Source organism: Tachyglossus aculeatus, chromosome 23, assembly GCF_015852505.1.
Source record: "Tachyglossus aculeatus isolate mTacAcu1 chromosome 23, mTacAcu1.pri, whole genome shotgun sequence".
In the NCBI taxonomy this organism is placed as follows: domain Eukaryota; kingdom Metazoa; phylum Chordata; class Mammalia; order Monotremata; family Tachyglossidae; genus Tachyglossus; species Tachyglossus aculeatus.
Window position 1 is genome coordinate 12,131,810 of NC_052088.1, and position 20,693 is coordinate 12,152,502.

Consider the following 20,693-nt stretch of genomic DNA (forward strand, 5'->3'; position numbering starts at 1 on the left):
GAGAGTGAAAATACGATCCTGTCCCCTCAGCATCCTTGGCAGATGTGTTTCTCAGGAACGGAAAAAGTTGCACCCTTACTGAAGGCCTTCTCTTCACCACAAAGAGTAACTGAAAACAAGTCGCCCCAGGGGCAATTGACTCTGGCTTGGCATTGGAAATCCAGGGTTTTCTTGCAAGGCTGCAGATGTGAAAATGAACAGGAAGAGCTCTATTTGAGGGCAGGCAGGCCCACCCAATCTGGTGAGCAGCAGGGCACTCAGTGGGAGGCCAAATCCACCCCAGATCCAATAGTTTCTGGGAATTTGGTCCTGTTGGGGGAGGCTTAAGGGCAGAACAACTGAGAAGCAGCATGGCCTAGTAAGAAGGAGCATGGCCTAGTGGAGAGAGCACAGACCTGGGTTCTAGCCTTGGCTCTGCCACTTGTCTTCTGTGTAACCTGGGGCAAGTCACTTTATTTTCTAAGCCTCAGTTCCCTCATCTTTAGAATGTAGATTAAGACTTCTATGGCTTATATGGGACATGTACTGTGTACAACCTGATTAGCTTGTCCAACTATTATTACTAGCTGTGTCCAACCTGATCTACCTCGCTTCTTAGTACAGTACTTAGCACATAATAAGTGCTTAACAAATACCATAAAAAAACAACTGCACAGATGAGTTCATTTATAGCCATCCTCAGCACTTATTTGTACAGGTCTATTCAATTTTTCTAGTATTGATTTCCATTCTCCTACCTCTAAATATTTTCATGTCTCCTTCTTCATTGAAGTGTAAGGTCCTTGCGGGCAGGAAATGTTTCATTTTGTTATTTCATACTTCCTAAGTGCCTTAGTCCTCTCTCAGGGTCGCACCTGGAGAATTTCCAGTACTCCATCAGTCTCAACTACAGGAGGGAGAGTCAAGAAGAGGCCTGTCCATTCCATTCCTAGCTTGGCCAGTGGCTAGCGAATGGAAGGCAATCTGCTACAAGTCAAAACTCACTTGTGCTGGGCAGCAGTGGCATGGGGCAGAGTCGAGGGCGGAGACTCAAGTTGACAGCGCAGAAGGAGGTGATGGTAAACCACTTACAGATTTTTACCAAGAAAACTCTATGGATACACTACCAGGATGATTGCTGGTGGAGGTGGGGTGTTCTGGGTGAGATGTCTCCATAGTGTCGCTATGGATCGGAGGCGACTCGACGGCATAAGACAAGTGCCTTACTACAAGGCTCTGGGGGTGCTCAATGAAGACTATTACTATTACTATTTCCACTCTTTAACCAATACTCCCTTCCTCTTCCCTCCCCTCCCACTTCATTGACTGTCTTTTCCCCAACTCCCATTCTCCGCAGAGACAACCAGAAGTGACTCACAGGCATTTTAGCCCCAGTGCTCTCTATCCATGGGTGGTAACAATTAGCAGCCACCCCTCGGTCCTAGGTGATGTTCCCTAAGCATCCAATATATTCTTTGTACACATGCCAACTTCCTCCTTGCCCTCACTGTCCACTTCACCTTCAATGCTAACAATCCACTTCCCTCCTCCGAGATTATGGAGGCTCTGACTTCTTGTCCATGCCCTAGACGTGGCCACAAACAGTGGGATCCAGAGAGCTGGAGATGCTATCAGCATCTGAGTAGGTGGTTTGGTTTAGCCCAAGCAGGGAGTTGAAATTCCAACTTTTCTTTCTGAATCACCTCAGCAGCAGGAGACGCTCCTCAGTATTTTCTGGCTCCCTACCTGGCTGTATATTCCTTAAGCACTTCGATACTCACCCCAGCCCCTTGGCACTTATATGCATACATCCATACACCCTATTATTTCCCCTATCTGTCATTTATTTTAAGGTCTATCTTTCCCTGTAGATCGTAAGATCCTCATGGGCAGGGATCATGTCTACCAACTCTAATATATTGTACTTTCCCCAACACTTAGTACAGTGCTCTGCATACAGTCAGCCCTCAATAAATGCCACTGATTGACTGATTGATTAATTGATTAATTATTAAATGCACTGGGGGTCCCTGGTTCAGAAAGAGCTGGCAGTTTCTCTCTAGACTTCTTTTCCTATGTGGAAAGGTGTATCCATCTGATTTCCTCCAGCCCTTCATCAGTGACCCATCAGTCAATCAATCAATCATATTTATTGAGAGCTGTGTGTGTGTTTGTGTGTGTGTGTGTGTATGTGTGTGTGTGTGTGTGTGTGTAGAGCAATGTACTAAGTGCTTGGGAGAGTACAATAAAGCAGAGTTGAAAGATACATTCCCTGCTTACAACAAGTTTACAGTCTAGAGGGGAAAACAGACGTTAATATAAATAAATAAATTAGGGACATGTACATAAGTGCTGTTGGGCTGAGTGAGGAGTGAATAAAGGGTGCAAATCCAAGTGCAAGGGTGACACAGATGGGAGTGGGAGAAGAGGAGATGAGGACCTAGTTGAGAAGATTTATTAGAGGAGATGCGCCTTCAACAGTAGTCACTGAGTGTCTACTGTGTACAGAACCCTGTATTAAGCACTTGGAGGAATTCAAAAAAGGTAGAAGACATGATCCCTGCCCTCCTGTCAGTCAGTCAATCATAGTTATCGAGCGCTTACTGTGAGCAGAGCACTGTACTAGGCACTTGGGAGAATACAATGCAACAATAAACAGATGCACTCCCTGCCCACAACATCCTTACAGTCTAGAGGGGCAGACAATATAAATAAATAAATTACAGATATGTACTTAAGTGCTGTGGGGCTGAAGCTTACAATGTATTGGAGGAGACAAGCACCAACTCACTAAAATGCTCTTTTTATTTTCCTTTTTAATTGCCAATGAAGCAGCCTCTCCCTGGTGACCAAATGGCTTCCTGGGAACTGGGCCCTAGGCCCATTAAAGCTTCCATGGCTCAAGGGGACAGCTTAGAGCATTTCTGCTGAAATGGAGTGTCTAGGCTCAGCAGCATAGCTCAACAGAAAAAGCCCAGGCTTGGGAGTCAGAGGTCATGGGTTCTAATCCCAGCTCCACCACTTGTCAGCTGTGTGACTTGGGGCAAGTCACTTAACTTCTCTGTGCCTCAGTTCCTTCATCTGTAAAATGGGGATTAAGACTGTGAGCCCCCCATGGGACAACCTCATCACTTGTATCCGCCCACCCCCCCCCAGCGCTTGGCACAGTAAGCACTTAATAAATACCATCATTATTAAATAATCCTCTGATTGTCCACCCGAATTAGAGGACTGTGCTGGGAAGAGTGAGGAGGCTCTCCCCCTCTAGACTGTAACCTCACTGTGGGCAAGGAATTTGTCTGTTTATTGTTATATTGTACTCTCCCAAGTGCTTAGCACAGTGCTCTGCACACAGTAAGCGCTCAATAAATATGATTTACTGACTGACTCAGTGGGAAGAGCAGTTCACAGGGGAAATGGGTGGGCAAAGGTAAAGGGGTAGTGGGAGCAGTCACCTAGGGGGCTAGACGAGGGCTAAGGAATCGCCATGAAAACAGGATTGTGAGCAGGGCAACCCGGAAGACCCTGCTCTCCTGTTGTTTTCACAAAGGAAATTCCCTCCTGAGGGCTTGCTGGGTACATCATGAAGAAACAACAACTCTACCCTCGCGCTCTGCCTGTTTCCACTGGGATCTGCTCCTCGGCCTCTGATGGGCAGGCCACGGTCCTAAGTGACGTTCTGCATGCCACATCCCACCCCGATGGAGGGGCTGGCGTGGCGTTGGGCTCATTTAATAATAATAATAATAATAATAATAATGATAATAATAATAATAATGTATTTGATAAGTGCTTACTATATACCAGGCACTGTACTAAGTGCTGGGGGGCTATAAAGCAAATCAGGTTGGACAAAGTCATTGTCCCATGTTGGGCTCACAGTCTCAATCCCCATTTTGTAGATGAGGTAACTAAGGCACAGAGAAGTGAAGTAACTTGCCCAAGATCACATAGCAGGAGATAAGTACCATAGCTGGGATTAGAACCCATGATCTTCTGACTGTCAGGCCAATGCTCAATCCACCACACCATGCTGCTTCTCTAATTCGTTCATTCATTCAATCACATTTATTGAGCGCTTTGTGCAGAGCACGGTACTAAGTGCTTGGGAAGTACAAGTTGGCAACATATAGAGATGGTCCCTACCCAACAATGGGCTCAGAGTCCAAAAGGGGGAGACAGACAACAAAACAAAACAAAACATATGGTCAGGTGTCAGGTCATCAGAATAAATGGAAGTAAAGCTAGAAGCACATCATTGACAAAATAAATAGTAAATATTTACAATATGTATAATATGCCCAGCTGATAACCCCTCATCCCTTGTGCTCCACCACCTCCACACTTGTGTACTCATAACCTCCCATAGCACTTAATTTATATTATTAGATCGTTATATATTATAATGATATCATTATTAATTCTAATTGTGGTATTTGTAGTACAGTGCCAGGCACTGTACTAAGCGCTGGAGTAGATACAAGCAAATTGGATGGGCTGTGTCCACATAGGGCTCACAGTCTTAATCCCCGTTTTACGGATGAGGTAACAGTCACAGTTGACTTGCTCAAGGTCACACAGCAGACAAGTGGGGGAGCTGGGTTTAGAAACTGAGGGAATGGAATGGGGCGAGGGAGGGGAGTCCTTCGGCAGTCATGACTTCCACACAGCAAACACTCCCAGATCACATCGTGTCTCTCCCCACTTCAATCCATACTTCATGCCGCTGCCCGGATTGTCTTTGTCCAGAAACGCTCTGGGCATGTTACTCCCCTCCTCAGAAATCTCCAGTGGCTCCCAATCAATCTGCACATCAGGCAGAAACTCCTCACCCTGGGCTTCAAGGCTGTCCATCACCTCGCCCCCTCCTACCTCACCTCCCTTCTCTCCTTCTACAGCCCAGCCCACACCCTCCGCTCCTCTGCTGCTAATCTCCTCACCATACCTCGTTCTCGCCTGTCCCGCCATCGACCCCTGGCCCACGTCCTCCCCCGGGCCTGGAATGCCCTCCCTCTGCCCATCCGCCAAGCTAACTCTCTTCCTCCCTTCAAGGCCCTATTGAGAGCTCACCTCCTCCAGGAGGCCTTCCCAGACTGAGCCTCTTCCTTCCTCTCCCCCTCGCCCCCCTCTCCATCCCCCCATCTTACCTTCCCCCCTTCCCCCTTCCTCCCTTCCCCACAGCACCTGTATATATGTATATATGTTTGTACATATTTATTACTCTATTTATTTATTTATTTTACTTGTACATATCTATTCTATTTATTTTATTTTGTTAGTATGTTTGGTTTTGTCTCCCCCTTTTAGGCTGTGAGCCCACTGTTGAGTAGGGACTGTCTCTATATGTTGCCAATTTCTGCTTCCCCAGCGCTTAGTACAGTGCTCTGCACACAGTAAGCGCTCAATAAATACGATTGATGATGATGATGATGATCTCGGAGGGTCCAGGGGGTGGCAGACCTTGGTCAGTAATCCGTGGGAAACAGGAGAACTACCCTTACGCTTGGCCCCAGCCTCCTCTCAGGTCTCAGCCTTTGTTGAAAGGAACACTAAAGCTCTTCTGAAATAACAGTGGCCAAAAAAAGAACCGAGGCTTACTGGAGCCTGGCAATCTCAGGGTTGCATCATGTCCCCACCCACCTGACCTAAAAAAGCCTGCCTTTTGCCCCTATGGCTTGGAATGCCATTGGGTGACACGGATGCTGCTCATCATGGAGGAGCATGATGAGAAGTCCCCTGATGCCATTATGGCCCTGCAAATGGGAAGATTGTCTTCTGGGCATCACCCCCTCACCCCCAACACACACACACAGATCCACCCTGCTAAGGCTAGCGAAACAGGCAAGGCGAGAAGCGATGGGTCAAGGGGGAAAGGGAACACAACAGCTGATGTTGCCATTTTTCCCACAGGATGGGGATGGGTGGTCACAGATCTCCATTCCAAACAAGACCCAGGGCATTTTTTCCCCCTATGATATTTGTAAGCCCTTACTGTGTGTCAGGCACTGTACTAAGCACTGAGGTAGATGCAAGCTAATCAGGCTCACAGTCTTAATCCCCATTTTACAGATGATGTCACTGAGAAGTGAAGTGACTTGCCCAAGGTCACGCAGCAGACACGTGGTAGAGTCAGGATTGGAACTCAAGTCTGTCTGACTCCCAGGATTGTGCTTTATCCAGTAGGCCAAGGCCGCTTCTCTAGTCAGTAGGTCATTAGTAATGGCATCTATTAAGTGTGTTCTGTGTGCTGAGCGCTGGGGTATTTGCAAAGTAGGTAGATTAGTTACAGTCTCTGTTGTACTCAAAGCTGCTGCCCTGGTTCTTCAGGAGCTGTATCTGCTGGACAGCATTCTGCTCACCAGAGTGGCAGCATCCCCTTTTATTAAAAAGTGATATTTGTTCAGCACTTACTATGTGCCAGCCACTGTACCAAGCATTGGTGTAGATTCCAGGCAATCAGGTTGGACACAGTCCATGTCCCACGTAGGGTTCACCATCTTAATCCCCATTTTTCAGACAAGGAAACTGAGACACAGAGAAGTTAAGTAACTTGCCCAAAGTCACAGAGCAGACAAGAAGGGCAGAGTTGGGACTAGAACCCAAGTCGTTCTGACTCATAGGCCCATGCTCTATCCCCTAGGCCTCACTGCTTCTGGGCCAACCAAGTCAGGACTTAGAAGGACTGACATCTCTCCCTCCCCATTCCCCTTGGCCAGCCCTTCTCTCCTAGGGAACTGATTTCCATAGGAGGCCCCCCGACCCCAAACAACTACAGAATCTCCTTCCAGAAAAGAGCCACAAAATTGTGAAAGGAAAGAGAAAACCAATCTGATGAGGGAAAGTCAGGGTTGACCACTGGTCCTCCATGTCCACGGAGGACAAGCTAGAGAACAAAAGCTTAAAGGAAAGCAGGAGGGCACTCTGGTGAACACAAGGAATAATTTTGTGACTAACAGAAGGGTAAACACTGTATATACGTCCAAGGTACACTGTGTTATAAACCACTAAGGGACACCACTGACTCATGTATTTTCCATATAAGATGGTCCCTTACGTATTTTTTCCATTACAGTTTATACCCTACAAACATAGCCCACTGCTTCGCAGAGAGCTTGCAAGATGCAAAGAGGTGGGATTCCTCATATGATCGCGGAGACTCACAAGTGAGCCCACCTCAAGGGAGACGGAGTCACGTAAGGGAGAAAACTTTTTTGCCACTTTTAAACTGAGGGTCCGAAATATGATTTGTGCCTATGGGCAGCAATGATAAACCTGCCATTACTATAAAGGCTCTTGGGGCTGATAGTGCCACCTTGCTCTCTCTCATTGCGGCCCATCATAGTAATAAAAATAATTGTGGTATTTAAGCACTGGTCTAAGCACTGAGGTAAGCGCTTGTACTTCCCAAGCACTTAGTACAGTGCTCTGCACACAGTAAGCGCTCAATAAATACGGCTGATGATGATGATGATGATGATGATACAAATTTGTCAGGTTGGACACAGTTCCTGTTCCACATGGATTTCACAGTCTTAATCCCCATTTTACAGATGAGGCAACTGAGGCCCAGAGAAGTGAAGTGACTTATCCAAGGTCACACAGCAGGCAAGTGGCAGAGCCAGAATTAGAACCCAGGTCCTCTGACTCCCAGCTCTGTGCTCTGTTCACTAGGCCCACTGGGGCACAGACGCAGGGTGCAAAAGCAGCAGGGCCTAGTGGATGGGCCATGGGTCTGGGATTTAGAAGGAGCAGAGTTCTAATCCCAGCTCAGCCACTTGTCTGCTGTGTGACCTTGGATGAGTTTCTTCTTCTTCGTTTTTTAATGGTATTTGTTAAGTGCTTACCATGGGCCAGATGCTGAGACAGACAACAAGCTAATCAGGTTGGACACAGTTCATGTCTCATATGGGGCTCACAGTCTTAACCCCCATTTTACAGATGAGGTGACTGAGGCACAGAGAAGTAGAATGACTTGCTCAAGGTTACAGAGCCCAGGTCCTTCTGATTCCCAGGTCCATGGTCTATCCACTGGGCCACGCTTCTCTGGGCCTCAATTGCCTCTTCTGTAAAATGGAGATTAAGACTGTGAGCCCCATTTGGACATAGACGGTGTCCAACCTGATTAGCTTGTATGTACCCAGTATTTAGTACTGTGCCTGGCACATAGTAAGCGCCTAACAAGTACCATTACCAAGAGTGGGAGCAGGAGAGAATACGCTTGCATGACCCTAAAAACATTTTGAGTTTTCATTGAGGGGCAACTAAATCAAGGGGATACAAACAAGCACTAGGGCCGATTGAAAGGTACACAGTTTTAATAACTTTTCCAAGTGATAATACAAGTTGACATAAGATTTATAACCAAATGTTGTGACGATGCTAAGCAGGCTCGGTTTTGATCTGTGCCCTTTCTGAACTCATTTACCTCTACTTTTCACTTTTCCTTTGCTTCATCTGCTCTTCAAAGTAATCATTGCATGCCACCGTCAGTGCTGCAACCATAACCACAAATTCATTAAAATCCACTTCATTATCTCTGTTCGCATCAAGATCCTTCATAATCTTGTCAACCAGTTTGGGATCCTTCTGGCACTACAAGGTAAAGGAAAATTTGTTTTGAGTGCCCCGATTTTAAGAATTGAACGACAGACCTTTAAATCTGCTTTCCTCCCAGGACTGAATGCTCAGTATGACACTAAATAAGAACTTTTCAAAGGAGGGTTGAGTTGTGTTTCATTTTCCCCAAGAATTTCCCTAACCACATGCAACTATGAAATATTAATATTTGAAATTTGCATTCAACTCTTCAAAATTCAAGCAGCAAACTGAAGAAAAGACCTCATCTCTCCATTGTGAAAGCTGTTTGCTTCTATGGAGCCTTGGAGTTGAACTTTCCAAATGACTAGTCCTAAATGTCATGGGGCAGAGCCATCAGACAAAATACCGAAAGAATTATGAATTCCTTAAGTGCCATTAATCCTATAATAGGTCAAATGGAATCATTAAGCTTCTAAAGTCCACCTTAAGCCTTTAGCTGTAGAAAAGAGAAAAGGGAAATGTGTGTTTCAAGAACATCCATGTGAGCACAGCTTTCTGCCCTAAAACAGGCTCGTGGAAGAGAATGGCAGCTCAGCGGCCATCAATGACCCCAAGCACCTCTGCAAGCTGAGCCGAGGAATGAGCAGAACTCCTCTCCAGAGGGGCTTTGGGGCCTGCCACCAGAAGCAAGGTGCATGAATTTATTAAGCCCCATGCAGATTTGAGATGAGGGTCTGTTTTCTTCTCAACCAGAGTCTTGAAGGGAACAGCTAATTTGACGAATGTGGCCCAGAGGAGCGCCTCAAATCAGCTCGAGCTTGCCGCGTACTTCAAGACGTTTATATTTTAGACTGTGAGCCCACTGTTGGGTAGGGACTGTCTCTATATGTTGCCAACTTGTACTTCCCAAGCACTTAGTACAGTGCTCTGCACACAGTAAGCGCTCAATAAATACGATTGATTGATTATATGGCCTTTGGTCCTTCCCTGACTAGTAGTCAATATGCAAGCAGGCAGGAAGGCCTTAACCAGGCTGAACCTGATCCTAAATATTCCTGGGAATATTGGTTTGGTTCCCAAAGGCTGACCAGTCCTTGCCACCGTCCCTTCACACACACACACACACACACACACACACACACACACACACACAGCAGAAATGCACAAAAAAGGACTCTTGATGGTAAATCCCTGTACTTGGATCCTTAAATCCAAGACATATTTTGCTTTGCAGCTGACACCAGGGAAAACCAAGATGGGGGACAGTAGACAGCATCTCTGGCTCCGTGGCAGCAGCACAAATCGGCAGTGTGCATCATCATCCAGATGCTCCTTCCTGCCTCCCCCACAGTCCCCAATCCCCCGGTCCCTGCCCCAGCCCCCTCGGACTAAAAACGAGGGGCGGCCTCTCCTTACCGAGAGAAAGTCATGGAGTTCGCTGTTGAGGAGCTGTTTGAGTTCCCCTTTGTTCAGCTTGCACTTGTCCCCCTCCTTGCTGGAAAATTGGTGAAAGACTTTAATCAGGGTTTCCATGGCGGTTTCCAGCTTGGAAGGCATGTTGGACCGCAGCAGGGAAACTGAGGTGCTGATGGACAGAAAGAGGGCACGGATCAGGTCTCACAGACAGTGCTGTGCACACTGTAAGCACTCAATAAATACGACTGAATGAACCTCGAAGTTCAACAACAGAGAGCAGCCGCTTTTCTCAACAAGGGAAACCGAGTCCTGAATTAGCCCCAAGAGAGAACAAGCTTGATAAACAAACCTTATGATTCCTTTAAAACATCAGAATGCTTAACCTCATACCTGTCTTCCACCTCACTTCCCCAACGGCAATGGCAGGACCGGCTATGCCGTCCCCTTATATATGCTGGGGGTTCCACCCCGATCACCTGTCTGAGAGGATTTTCCTCTCCTTTCACAGAGGAAAATCACCAGAGGCAAGAGGAAGCTCTTCCTTGGCTGTTTGCTACCCCCACCCAGAATGAACAGGTGTGAGCCCCGGCCCCTGGAGGCCCACCTGATGGGCGGGCGGGGAAGCCTGGTGAGGAGGCAGAGGGAGGCGGAGGCGAGGAGAAGGTGGTGAGCCCTTCATTAGAGCACGAAGGGCGGAAATGCAATTAGTTGCTAGGAGGTGGGAGACTGGGAAGAGGCCTAAAGAGGTTTGGCGTGAACGTGGGCGGCCCAGCAGAGTCAAAAGAGAGTTCAAGGTTATGGGGGCCGGCGGAGAAATATCGCCCGCTGACCCAAGGAGAGACTGGTCTCAGGGTGCCCATCGTGGGAGGAGACTCGAAGAGGGAAACAGGACCTGGGTTCTAAATCCTGGCTCTGCCACTTGTCTGTTGTGTGACCTTGGGCAAGTCATTTAACATCTCTGAGCCTCAGTTACCTCATCTGTAAAATGAGAATTAAGATTGTGAGCCCCTTCATGAGACAGGGACCGTGTCCAACCTGATTATCTTGTGTCTACCCCAGTGCTTAATTAATGATGGCATTTATTAAGCGCTTACTATGTGCAAAGCACTGCTCTAAGCACTGGGGAGGTTGCAAGGTGATCAGGTTGTCCCACAGGGGGCTCACAGTCTTAATCCCCATTTTACAGATGAGGTAACTGAGGCCCAGAGAAGTTAAATGACTTGCCCAAGGTCACACAGCTGACAATTGGTGAAGCCGGAATTTGAGCCCATGACCTCTGACTCCAAAGCCCGTGCTCTTTCCACTGAGCCATGCTGCTTCTCATTTCTTTACCTCAACTCCACCAGCCCTGCATGCTTCCCCTCTAATTTTTCAGACCCAAGAAAATGCAATATATTGAGCTTCAGAAAAACAGAAACATTCCCGGCCCACAACGGGCTCACAGTCTAGAGGGACTGTCCTAAGTGCTGGGCTGGCTCCCCTCTAGCATGTAAGCTCTTTGTGGACAGGGATCGTGTCTACCAACTCTTCTGTAGTATAACTCCCAAGCAGATACAGTGCTCTGCACACAGTACATCTCAATAAATAAATAGGGAAGCAGCATGGCCTAGTGTAAAGTGCATGGCCCTGGGACCTGGTTTCTAACCCCAGCTCCACCACTTGCCTGCTGTGTGACCTTGGGGAAATCACTTAACTTCTCAGTGCCTCAATTACCTGATATGTAAAATGGGTATTAAGACTGTGAGCCCCACATGAAACATGGACTGTGTCCAAAATGATTATCTTTTATCTACCCCAGCACTTAGTACAGAAACTGATACATAATAAGCGCTTAACAAATGCCATTTTTTCAAAAATGCCATTGATTAATTGAACTGTGTTGGTGCCAGTGATCCCACGCTATATACATTGGTGTAAGTCTTGAAACAATTTGTTTACTTCCACCATCTTTTTTTATGGTATTTGGTAAGCATTTACTATGCACCAGGCACTGTACTAAGGGCTGGGTAGATATAAGGTTGGCAGTTTGGACATAGCCCCTGTCCCAAATGGGGCTCACAGTCATAATCCCCATTTTACAGACAGTGCAACTCAGGCACAGAGAAGTGAAGTGATTTACCCAAGGTCACACAGCAGACAAATGGTCCTGACTCCCAGGATCATGCTCTATCCATTAGGCCACACTGCTTCTCAGTTTTACACTTTACACTTTAAAGTGTTTATTATGATGTAAAGATCAGAAATGAACATCAGTGGTGTACCCACTAAATCACATATAAACTGTGAGCCCACTGTTGGGTAGGGACCATCTCTATATGTTGCCAACTTGTACTTCCCAAGCGCTTAGTACAGTGCTCTGCACACAGTAAGGGCTCAATAAATACGTTGAATGAATGAATATACTGACTTCCACAGCTTTACATTTCAGTCCTGTTCACGCTCAACTTAATAAATCCAGGCAAATTGTAATTATACCAGGGTAAATCTATATGTTCACTAATAATAGTTTTTCAGGCCTGGAGAATTTTTGAACCTCCCTGTACGGCATTCATCCTTTCCAATCATTTAAAATATGACAGTGCTCTGGGTCCTTCTCAATGCACAGAAAGGCCGTGTGGTCTAGTGGAAAGAGCATATGTTTCTTTCCTTCTATAGTCCAGCCCACAAACTTCACTCCTCTGCTGCTAACTTCCTCACTGTGCCTTGTTCTCATGTGTCCCACCATCAACCCCTGGTCCACGTCCTACCTCTAGCCTGAAATGCCCTTCCTCCTCACATCTGTATATATATATATGTGTTGTATATATGTGTATATATATATATGTTGTATATATGTATATATGTGTGTACATATTTATTACTCTATTTATTTACTTATTTTACTTGTACATATCTATTCTATTTATTTTATTTTGTTCGTATGTTTGGTTTTGTCTCCCCCTTTTAGACTGTGAGCCCACTGTTGGGTAGGGACTGTCTCAATATGTTGCCAATTTGTACTTCCCAAGCGCTTAGTACAGTGCTCTGCACACAGTAAGCGCTCAATAAATACAACTGATTGATTGATCTGCCAAACTAGCTCTCTTCCCCCCTTCAAAGCCCTACTGAAAACTCACCTCCTCCAGGAGGCCTTCCCAGACTGAGCCCCCCTTTTCTTCTGTTCCTCCCACCCCCCCCCCCCCGTCGCTCTGACTCCCTCCCTCTGCTCTACCGCCCCCCCGCCCCACAGCACTTATGGATACACATGCATATTTATTATTCTATTTATTTTATTAATGATGTGTATATATCTATAATTCTATTTATTTATATTGATGCTATTAATGCCTGCCTACCTGTTTCATTTTGTTTCCTGTCTCCCCCCTTCTAGACTGTAAGCCCATTGTTGGGTAGGTAGGGATTGTCGCTAATTGTTGCTGAATTCGATGCGTAGTAAGTGCTTACCAAATACCATAAAAAAAGATGGTGGAAGTACTTTCCAAGCACTTAATACAGTGCTTTGCCCACAGTAAGCACTCAATAAACACGACTGAATGAATGACAGGAGGAAGGAAGGAAGGAAGGAAGGTAGGAAGGAAGGAGACCTGGGTTCTAGTCCCAGTTCCACTTTTTGCCTGCTGTGCAACCTTGGACAAGTTACCTAAGGTCTCTGGGCCTCAGTTTGTTCATTTGTAAAATAGAGTTAAAATACCTTTTCTACCTCTCTTGATCTTTGAGCCCCATTTGGGACAGGAACAGTCTCCAATCTGATTGTTTTGTACCCATCCCATGGTTAGCACAGTCCTTGATACTTAATAAACACCATCACTGCAATCACACATTAAATTATCATCAATGATAGTTATTAATAATAATAATAATAATAATAATAATGGCATTTGTTAAGTGCTTACTATGTGTCAAGCACTGTTCTAAGCACTGGGGGAGGCACAAGGTAATCAGGTTGTCCCATGTGGGGCTCACATTCTTAATCCCCATTTTACAGATGAGGTAACTGAGGCACAAAGAAGTGAAATGACTTGCCCAAAGTCACACAGCTGACAAGTGCCGGAGCCACAATTAGAACCCATGATCTCTGACTCCCAAGTCTGTGCTCTTTCCACTGAGCCACACTGCTTCTCGACTCATTATGTGCAGAGCACTGGACTAAGTGCTTGGGAGAGTACAAGTTAGTTATGGTATTTATTAAGGACCACTACATCCCCGGGCTGGAGAAAAGACAAGATAAAGCAATCCCTGTTTGAAGTGAAGCTCATTATTTTTGTAGGGGAGAACAGACAAATTGAAGGTAAATAGGGACAGTGGGATTATTTAAAAATACAAGGGAAAAAATGTGAACTAAGATGAACAAGTCTAGAAGGGAACTTTACCGATGTGTCCCTGCTTTGGGAATATTTTCGAGCTCTGAGTATATATAAATCAAATCTCTCCACAGATATATGGAGATATATCTGTGGAGAGATTCATTCTGGTCATGGGCAGGGGACGTTTCTGCTAATTCTGTTGCATTGCACTCTTCCAAGCTTAGTACAGTGCTTCGCATATAGTAAGCGCTTAATAAATACCACTGATTGATGGTCTGATCACCCCTCGCATTTCCGAAGAACAAGACTACTTGAACTGAGGGTTTTCCAAGTGTTCTGCTTCACTGTCTTCTTTCCTTTGGTCTTTGTCTGCTCCCTACAGTCGGCCAGGGAAAACTGCTCATGGTGGTTTCCAAGGCCGCAAGGATTAAACTCACTGGACCAGTGGTTCTCAAAGACCATTTGGCCTAGGCATTCATTGTGGCCTCCAACACCCGCCAGCAGCTGCTGTGCTCGACTCCGTCCCAGGCCTGGCCGTTGGCACCACACAAACGCTGATCAAAACACACTTTTCCTGCTTTAGAAAATACTGGGTGGTGTGAGAGTGGCTGGCATGGGAGGAGTGTAGCCGTCTGTCCGGTTTTCAGCTAACCTGTCCCGTCTCCGGTACCACCAATGTGGCACCAGATGTTTTTCTGTCAGTTTTTAATTTCCCTCAGTGCCACGCCTTCCTCTGCTGCTACCCAGTTCCACAGCTCAGACTCGGAACCAGAGTTTGTATGGACCTGGGGGAAGAACTCAGAGGCTCTGGAGCAAGTGAGAGGGACGGAAGAGGAGCCGAGGTGGAGGGAGTTTTGGGTAGCTAAATCAATCAATCAATCATATTTATTGAGCGCTTACTGTGTGCAGAGCACTGTACTAAGTGCTTGGGAAGTACAAGTCGGCAACACATAGAGACAGTCCCTACCCAACAGCGGGCTCACAGTCTAGAAGGGGGAGACAGAGAACAAAACCAAACATACTAACTAAATAAAATAAATAGAATAGATATGTACAAGATAAATAAATAAATAAACAAATAGAGTAATAAATATGTACAAACATATATACATATATACAGGTGCTGTGGGGAAGGGAAGGAGGTAAGATGGGGGGATGGAGAGGGGGACGAGGGGGAGAGGAAGGAAGGGGCTCAGTGTGGGAAGGCCTCCTGGAGGAGGTGAGCTCTCAGTAGGGCCTTGAAGGGAGGAAGAGAGCTATCTCGGCGGATGGGCAGAAGGAGGCCATTCCAGGCCCGGGGGATGACGTGGGCCGGGGGTTGATGGCGGGACAGGTGAGAATGAGGCATGGTGAGGAGATTAGCGGTGGAGGAGCAGAGGGTGCGGGCTGGGCTGTAGAAGGAGAGAAGAGAGGTGAGGTAGGAGGGGGAGCTAAAAGAAAAACACCGGCTCTATAAAGGCATCCCCTGCTGAAGCCATCCTAGAAAAGGGACAGGTCCATTGAAGACCAAACTGCCCAGTATAAAACTGGACAACTAGCCAAGGGGTCCTTTGGGGTGAGAAGCCCAAGTATCAGTCAGTGATATTGTGGACAATTGAGGATCTCCTTGTTTCCCCACATACTTGGAAAAAAATACTAGAGGGACAAGAGGCAAGAACTGCACTGCCCTCGGCTGTCAGGATTCCCATAATGCCAACCCAGCAAGGACTAAAGGCCGGGCACAAAACCAACTATGGTTACCGGAGCTGGCTCTCTGTTCCCCCAGCCTCAATCAGAGACAATGATCCGGGTTCATTAAAAGTCCTTCCTCCTGAGACTAACAGGGTATCATTCACGGAGTTACAGCATAACCCCATCTGGCTTCTACCAGAAATATGGAGTCGGATTAGCATCACCCTCCCTTGGACTGTATATTCAACCATACCTTCAATTATCAACTTCTTTAAAATAAAATAAGGTAAATCTGCCAAGAGAACAGACTTTAAATACATCCAATGTGTATGAGAGAGCTCTGAACCGTCGGTGAAAAGATGCTATAAGAATTCTAAGTCTCAGTAGCAATGCATAATAATAATAATAATGGCATTTATTAAGCGCTTACTACGTGCAAAGCACTGTTCTAAGTGCTGGGGATGTTACAAAGTGATCCAGTTGTCCCACAGGGGGCTCACAGTCTTCATCCACATTTTACAGCTGAGGTAACTGAGGCCCAGAGAAGTGAAGTGACTTGTCCAAAGTCACGCAGCTGACAAGTGTCGGAGCTGGGATTTGCACCCATGACCTCTGACTCCAAAGCCCGGGCTCTTTCCACTGAGCCACGCTGTTTCACGCTGCTTCTGAATTCATAAATTCAGCCATTAGACTGGGTGGTGCTCAGGGGTGGGGGAGACCAGCACCCACCTGGAGACTCTGAAGGACGGTTCAAACTTGCACAGAGACCAACAGGATCTCACCCAAAGGTTGCAAGACTCCTGGGAAAACCTTCAAAATTGTCATCACTGTATTAGCTGTGGAACTTACTGAGCACTTATAATGTATGGTGCTCTGTGCTAAGGACTGGGGTATTGTTGACAAGATAATCAGATCACTCAGTCTTCACCCTCTGTCCCGGATGGGGCTTACCATCTAAGAAGTAGGGAGAGGCAGATATCTTAGCTCATCTTCCAGTTGGGAAAGTTGAGGAAGAGAGAAGTTAAATTTAAGATAAGAGGAGGCCAGGTGGCCTGGTAGAAAGATCATGGGACTAAGAATCAGGAGACCCAGGTTCTAGTTAGAGAAGCAGGTTAGAGAAGCAGCGTGGCTCAGTGGAAAGAGCACGGGCTATGGAGTCAGAGGTCATGGGTTCAAATCCCAGTTCCGCCACTTGTCAACTGTGTGACTTTGGGCAAGTCACTTCACTCCTCTGTGCCTCAGTTCCCTCATCTGCAAAATTGGGATTAAGACTGTGAGCCCCACGTGGGACAACCTGATCACCTTGTAACCTCCCCAGCACTTAGAACAGTGCTTTGCACATAGTAAGCGCTTAATAAATGCCATTATTATTATTATAATTAGTCCCAGCTCTGCCACTGGCCTGCTTGTGTGATCTTGGACAAATAACTTAACCTCTTTGGGCTTCTGTTTCTTCACCTGTAAACTGAGAATAAGATAGACTGTGAGCCCTGTATGGGACAGGGATTGCTTCTAATCTCTTAACCTTGTATCTACCAAAGTGCTTAGCACATGATAACATTATTGTTATTATTATTATATTAAATGACTCACCCAAGGTCACATAGTAGGCCAATGGAAGAACTTAAATTAAAACCCAGGCCTTTATTCCTTGGTGAAAGGTAGGGATCGTGTCTACCAACTCTATTGGATTGTTCACAGCCAAGCACTTAGTTCAGTGTTCTGTACTTAATAAGCACTCAATAAATATGATGATTGATTGATTATTTTATGCCTAAAACTACCTAGTTACTGGAGGGTTGATTGATTAATCCAGATGCACATACACCAGATCTATAACCAGATCCATGCAGCTATATCTGATATATTAACCTGATCAAAATTGTGTTTAAAAAGAATGCTTGAAAGGGAAATCTAGGCATTCCAGTACTAGTCAACCAAACAACATATTGAATTAGGAAGTGATGATGGAGAATGTGACAGGAACAGTGACAGGAGCATATGCTGTATGCTAGTCAGTGGGAATTAGGAGAGTGATATTTTGCTGGATTCTAGACTGTGAGCGTGTTATTGGGTAGGGACCGTCTCTATATGTTGCCAATTTCTACTTCCCAAGTGCTTAGTACAGTGCTCTGCACACAGTGAGCGCTCAATAAATACGATTGAATGAAAGAATGAATGCTTACTATGTATTAAGCACTGGGGTAGGTATAAAATAATCAGACTGGACACAGTCCACGTCTGACGTGGGGATCATAGTCTTAATCGCCATTTTATGGATGAGGTAACAGAGGCCCAGAGCAATGAAGTGACTTGCCCAAGGTCACACAGCAGGCATATATGTGGCAGAGCCATAATTAGAACCCAGGTTCTCTGACTCCCAAGACCATGTTCTTTCCATTAGGCCACACTGCTTCTCACAGTATAGTGCTTGGCCCTTAGTAGGCACTTATTAAATATCCTTAAAAAGAGACTTCTAAAATAGGAAGGTGTTTAAAATTAAGAGAGTGGGGAAGTCTGAAAGTTCATTGGGCATTTGAGCTCTGTGGGAATTAAACAAGACATCACGAGGGAGGTTGTGAAGAGGTGTGGAACTTAAAAGTGGTTCAGAGGGATGGGTGGGGAAGAAAACAGAACTATATCATGTATCTATTATGAATGCATTAGCTGGGCTCGTTCTTCTCTAGCAGTAGACACAATATAGGAATTTGTATTGAAAAATTTCCATCATTGGGTTACCTTTGAAACACCCACCTCTTAGCCCATTCATAATGGGCAGTTGTGCCCATTTCCTCCTACTCGGTCCTCAGCCTCCAGCTGATCACTCCCCACTTTGGAGTCCCTCCCTGTTCCCCTTCTCCTGCTACCCCCATCCACTGTCCACATCGCCTCTGGCTGGATTTTCCAAAGGGATTTTTGAAGTGGGCTCCTTTAACATTTCTTTTACAGTGTTTTGGCCCTCCGGTGACAAGGTATTTTTAGACATAAAATAAGTAATAATGCCTCAGCTTATTATGAGCAGGGAACTTGTCTGTTAATTGTTGCATTGTACTCTTCCTAGCACTTAGTACAATTTTCTGCACTCAACAAGCGGGATGCAGCATGACGTAGTGGATAGAGCACGGGCCTGGGAGTGAGAAGGCCATGGTTTCTAATCCCGGCCCTGCCACTTGTCTGCTGTGTGACCTTGGGCAAGTCACTTCACTTCTCTGTGCCTCGGTTACCTCTTCTGTAAAATGGGGAATAAGACTGTGAGCCTTATGTGGGACAGGGACTATGTTCAACCCGATTTGCTTGTATCTACCCCAGTGCTCAATACAGTGCTTGGCACATAGAAAGCGCTTAACGAATACCATCATTATTATAATTAAAAATAATAATAATGATGGTATTCATTAAGCGCTTACTATGTGTGAAGCACAGTTCTAAATGCTGGGGGGATACAAGGTGGTCAGGTTGTCCAACATGGGACTCACAGTCTTAATCTCCATTTTACAGATGAGGTAACGGAGGCACAGAGAAGTTAAATACAATGCTTTGCACATAGTAAGCGCCTAATAAATGCCATTAAATAAAAAGTGGCTTGTCCAAGGTCACACAGCTGACAAGTGGCAGAGCCGGGATTTCAAACCCATGGCCTCTGACTCCCCAGCCCGTGCTCTTTCCACTGAGCCATGCTGCTTCTCTAATAATGATGGTATTTGTTAAGTGCTTACTATGTGCCAAGCACTGTTGTAAGCACTTGGTGGGTTACAAGGCAATCAGGTTGTCCCACATGGGGCTCACAGTCTTCATACCCATTTTACAGATGAGATAACAGGCACAGAGAAGTGATGTGACTTGCCTAAAATCACACAGCTGACAAGTGGCAGAGCTGGGATTAGAACCCATGACCTCTGACTCCCAAGCCTGTGCTCTTTCCATTGAGCCACGTCCTTCCCTGACAGCCAATTACTAACAAGTACTACTGATTGACTGACGCTGTGAGCCGTTGTTGGGTAGGGATTGCCTCTGTCGCCGAACTGTACTTTCCAAGCGCTCAGTCCAGTGCTCTGCACACAGTAAGCGCTCAGTAAATACGATTGAATGAATTGAATGAATGAACGCTCTGGGCATGTTACTCCCCTCCTCAAAAATCTCCAGTGGCTACCAATCAACCTACGCATCAGGCAGAAACTCCTCACCCTGGGCCTCAAGGCTGTCCATCCCCTCGCCCCCTCCTACCTCACCTCCCTTCTCTCCTTCTCCAGCCCAGCCCGCACCCTCCGCTCCTCTGCCGCTGATCTCCTCACCGGGCCTCGTTCTCGCCTGTCCCGCCGTCGACCCCCGGCCCACGTCCTCCCCCGGGCCTGGAATGCCCTCCTTCCCTCTGCCCATCCACCAAGCTAGCTCTCCTCCTCCCTTCAAGGCCCTACTGAGAGCTCACCTCCTCCAGGAGGCCTTCCCAGACTGAGCCCCCTCCTTCCTCTCCATCCCCCCATCTTACCTCCTTCCCTTCCCCACAGCACCTGTCTATATGTATATATGTTTGTACATATTTATTACTCTATTTATTTTACTTGTACATATCTATTCTATTTATTTTATTTTGTTAATGTTTTCTTTTGTTCTCTGTCTCGCCCTTCTAGACTCGCCCACTGTTGGGTAGGGACCGTCTCTATATGTTGCCACCTTGGACTTCCCAAGCGCTTCGTACAGTGCTCTGCGCACAGTAAGCGCTCAATAAATGAGATTGATTGATTGATGGATTGACCCACCGCCGCTTCGGGCGCCTAAAGGCAACGG

General features: G+C 46.3%; 1 protein-coding gene across 1 annotated transcript; it reads right to left on the reverse strand.

The window, feature by feature from the left end:
* Positions 1 to 8,276: 8,276 nt before the first annotated feature.
* S100Z (S100 calcium binding protein Z) lies at positions 8,277 to 10,402 on the reverse strand. The gene is made up of 3 exons (XM_038765841.1): positions 10,324 to 10,402; positions 9,934 to 10,102; positions 8,277 to 8,571 (listed from the first exon to the last, which is right to left on the reverse strand). The coding sequence occupies exons 2-3, from the start codon at positions 10,072 to 10,074 to the stop codon at positions 8,407 to 8,409; spliced, it is 306 nt and encodes a 101-aa protein (XP_038621769.1). The 5' UTR covers positions 10,075 to 10,102; positions 10,324 to 10,402; the 3' UTR covers positions 8,277 to 8,406.
* Between the last annotated feature and the right edge of the window lie 10,291 nt (positions 10,403 to 20,693).

Coding starts and splice junctions, on each gene's coding strand:
- S100Z (XM_038765841.1), bottom strand. CDS start 10,074: ATGCCTTCCAAGCTGGAAACCGCCATGGAAACCCTGATTAAAGTCTTT. Junction 8,572..9,933: donor AACTCCATGACTTTCTCTCG/GTAAGGAGAGGC, acceptor TTTACCTTGTAG/TGCCAGAAGGATCCCAAACT.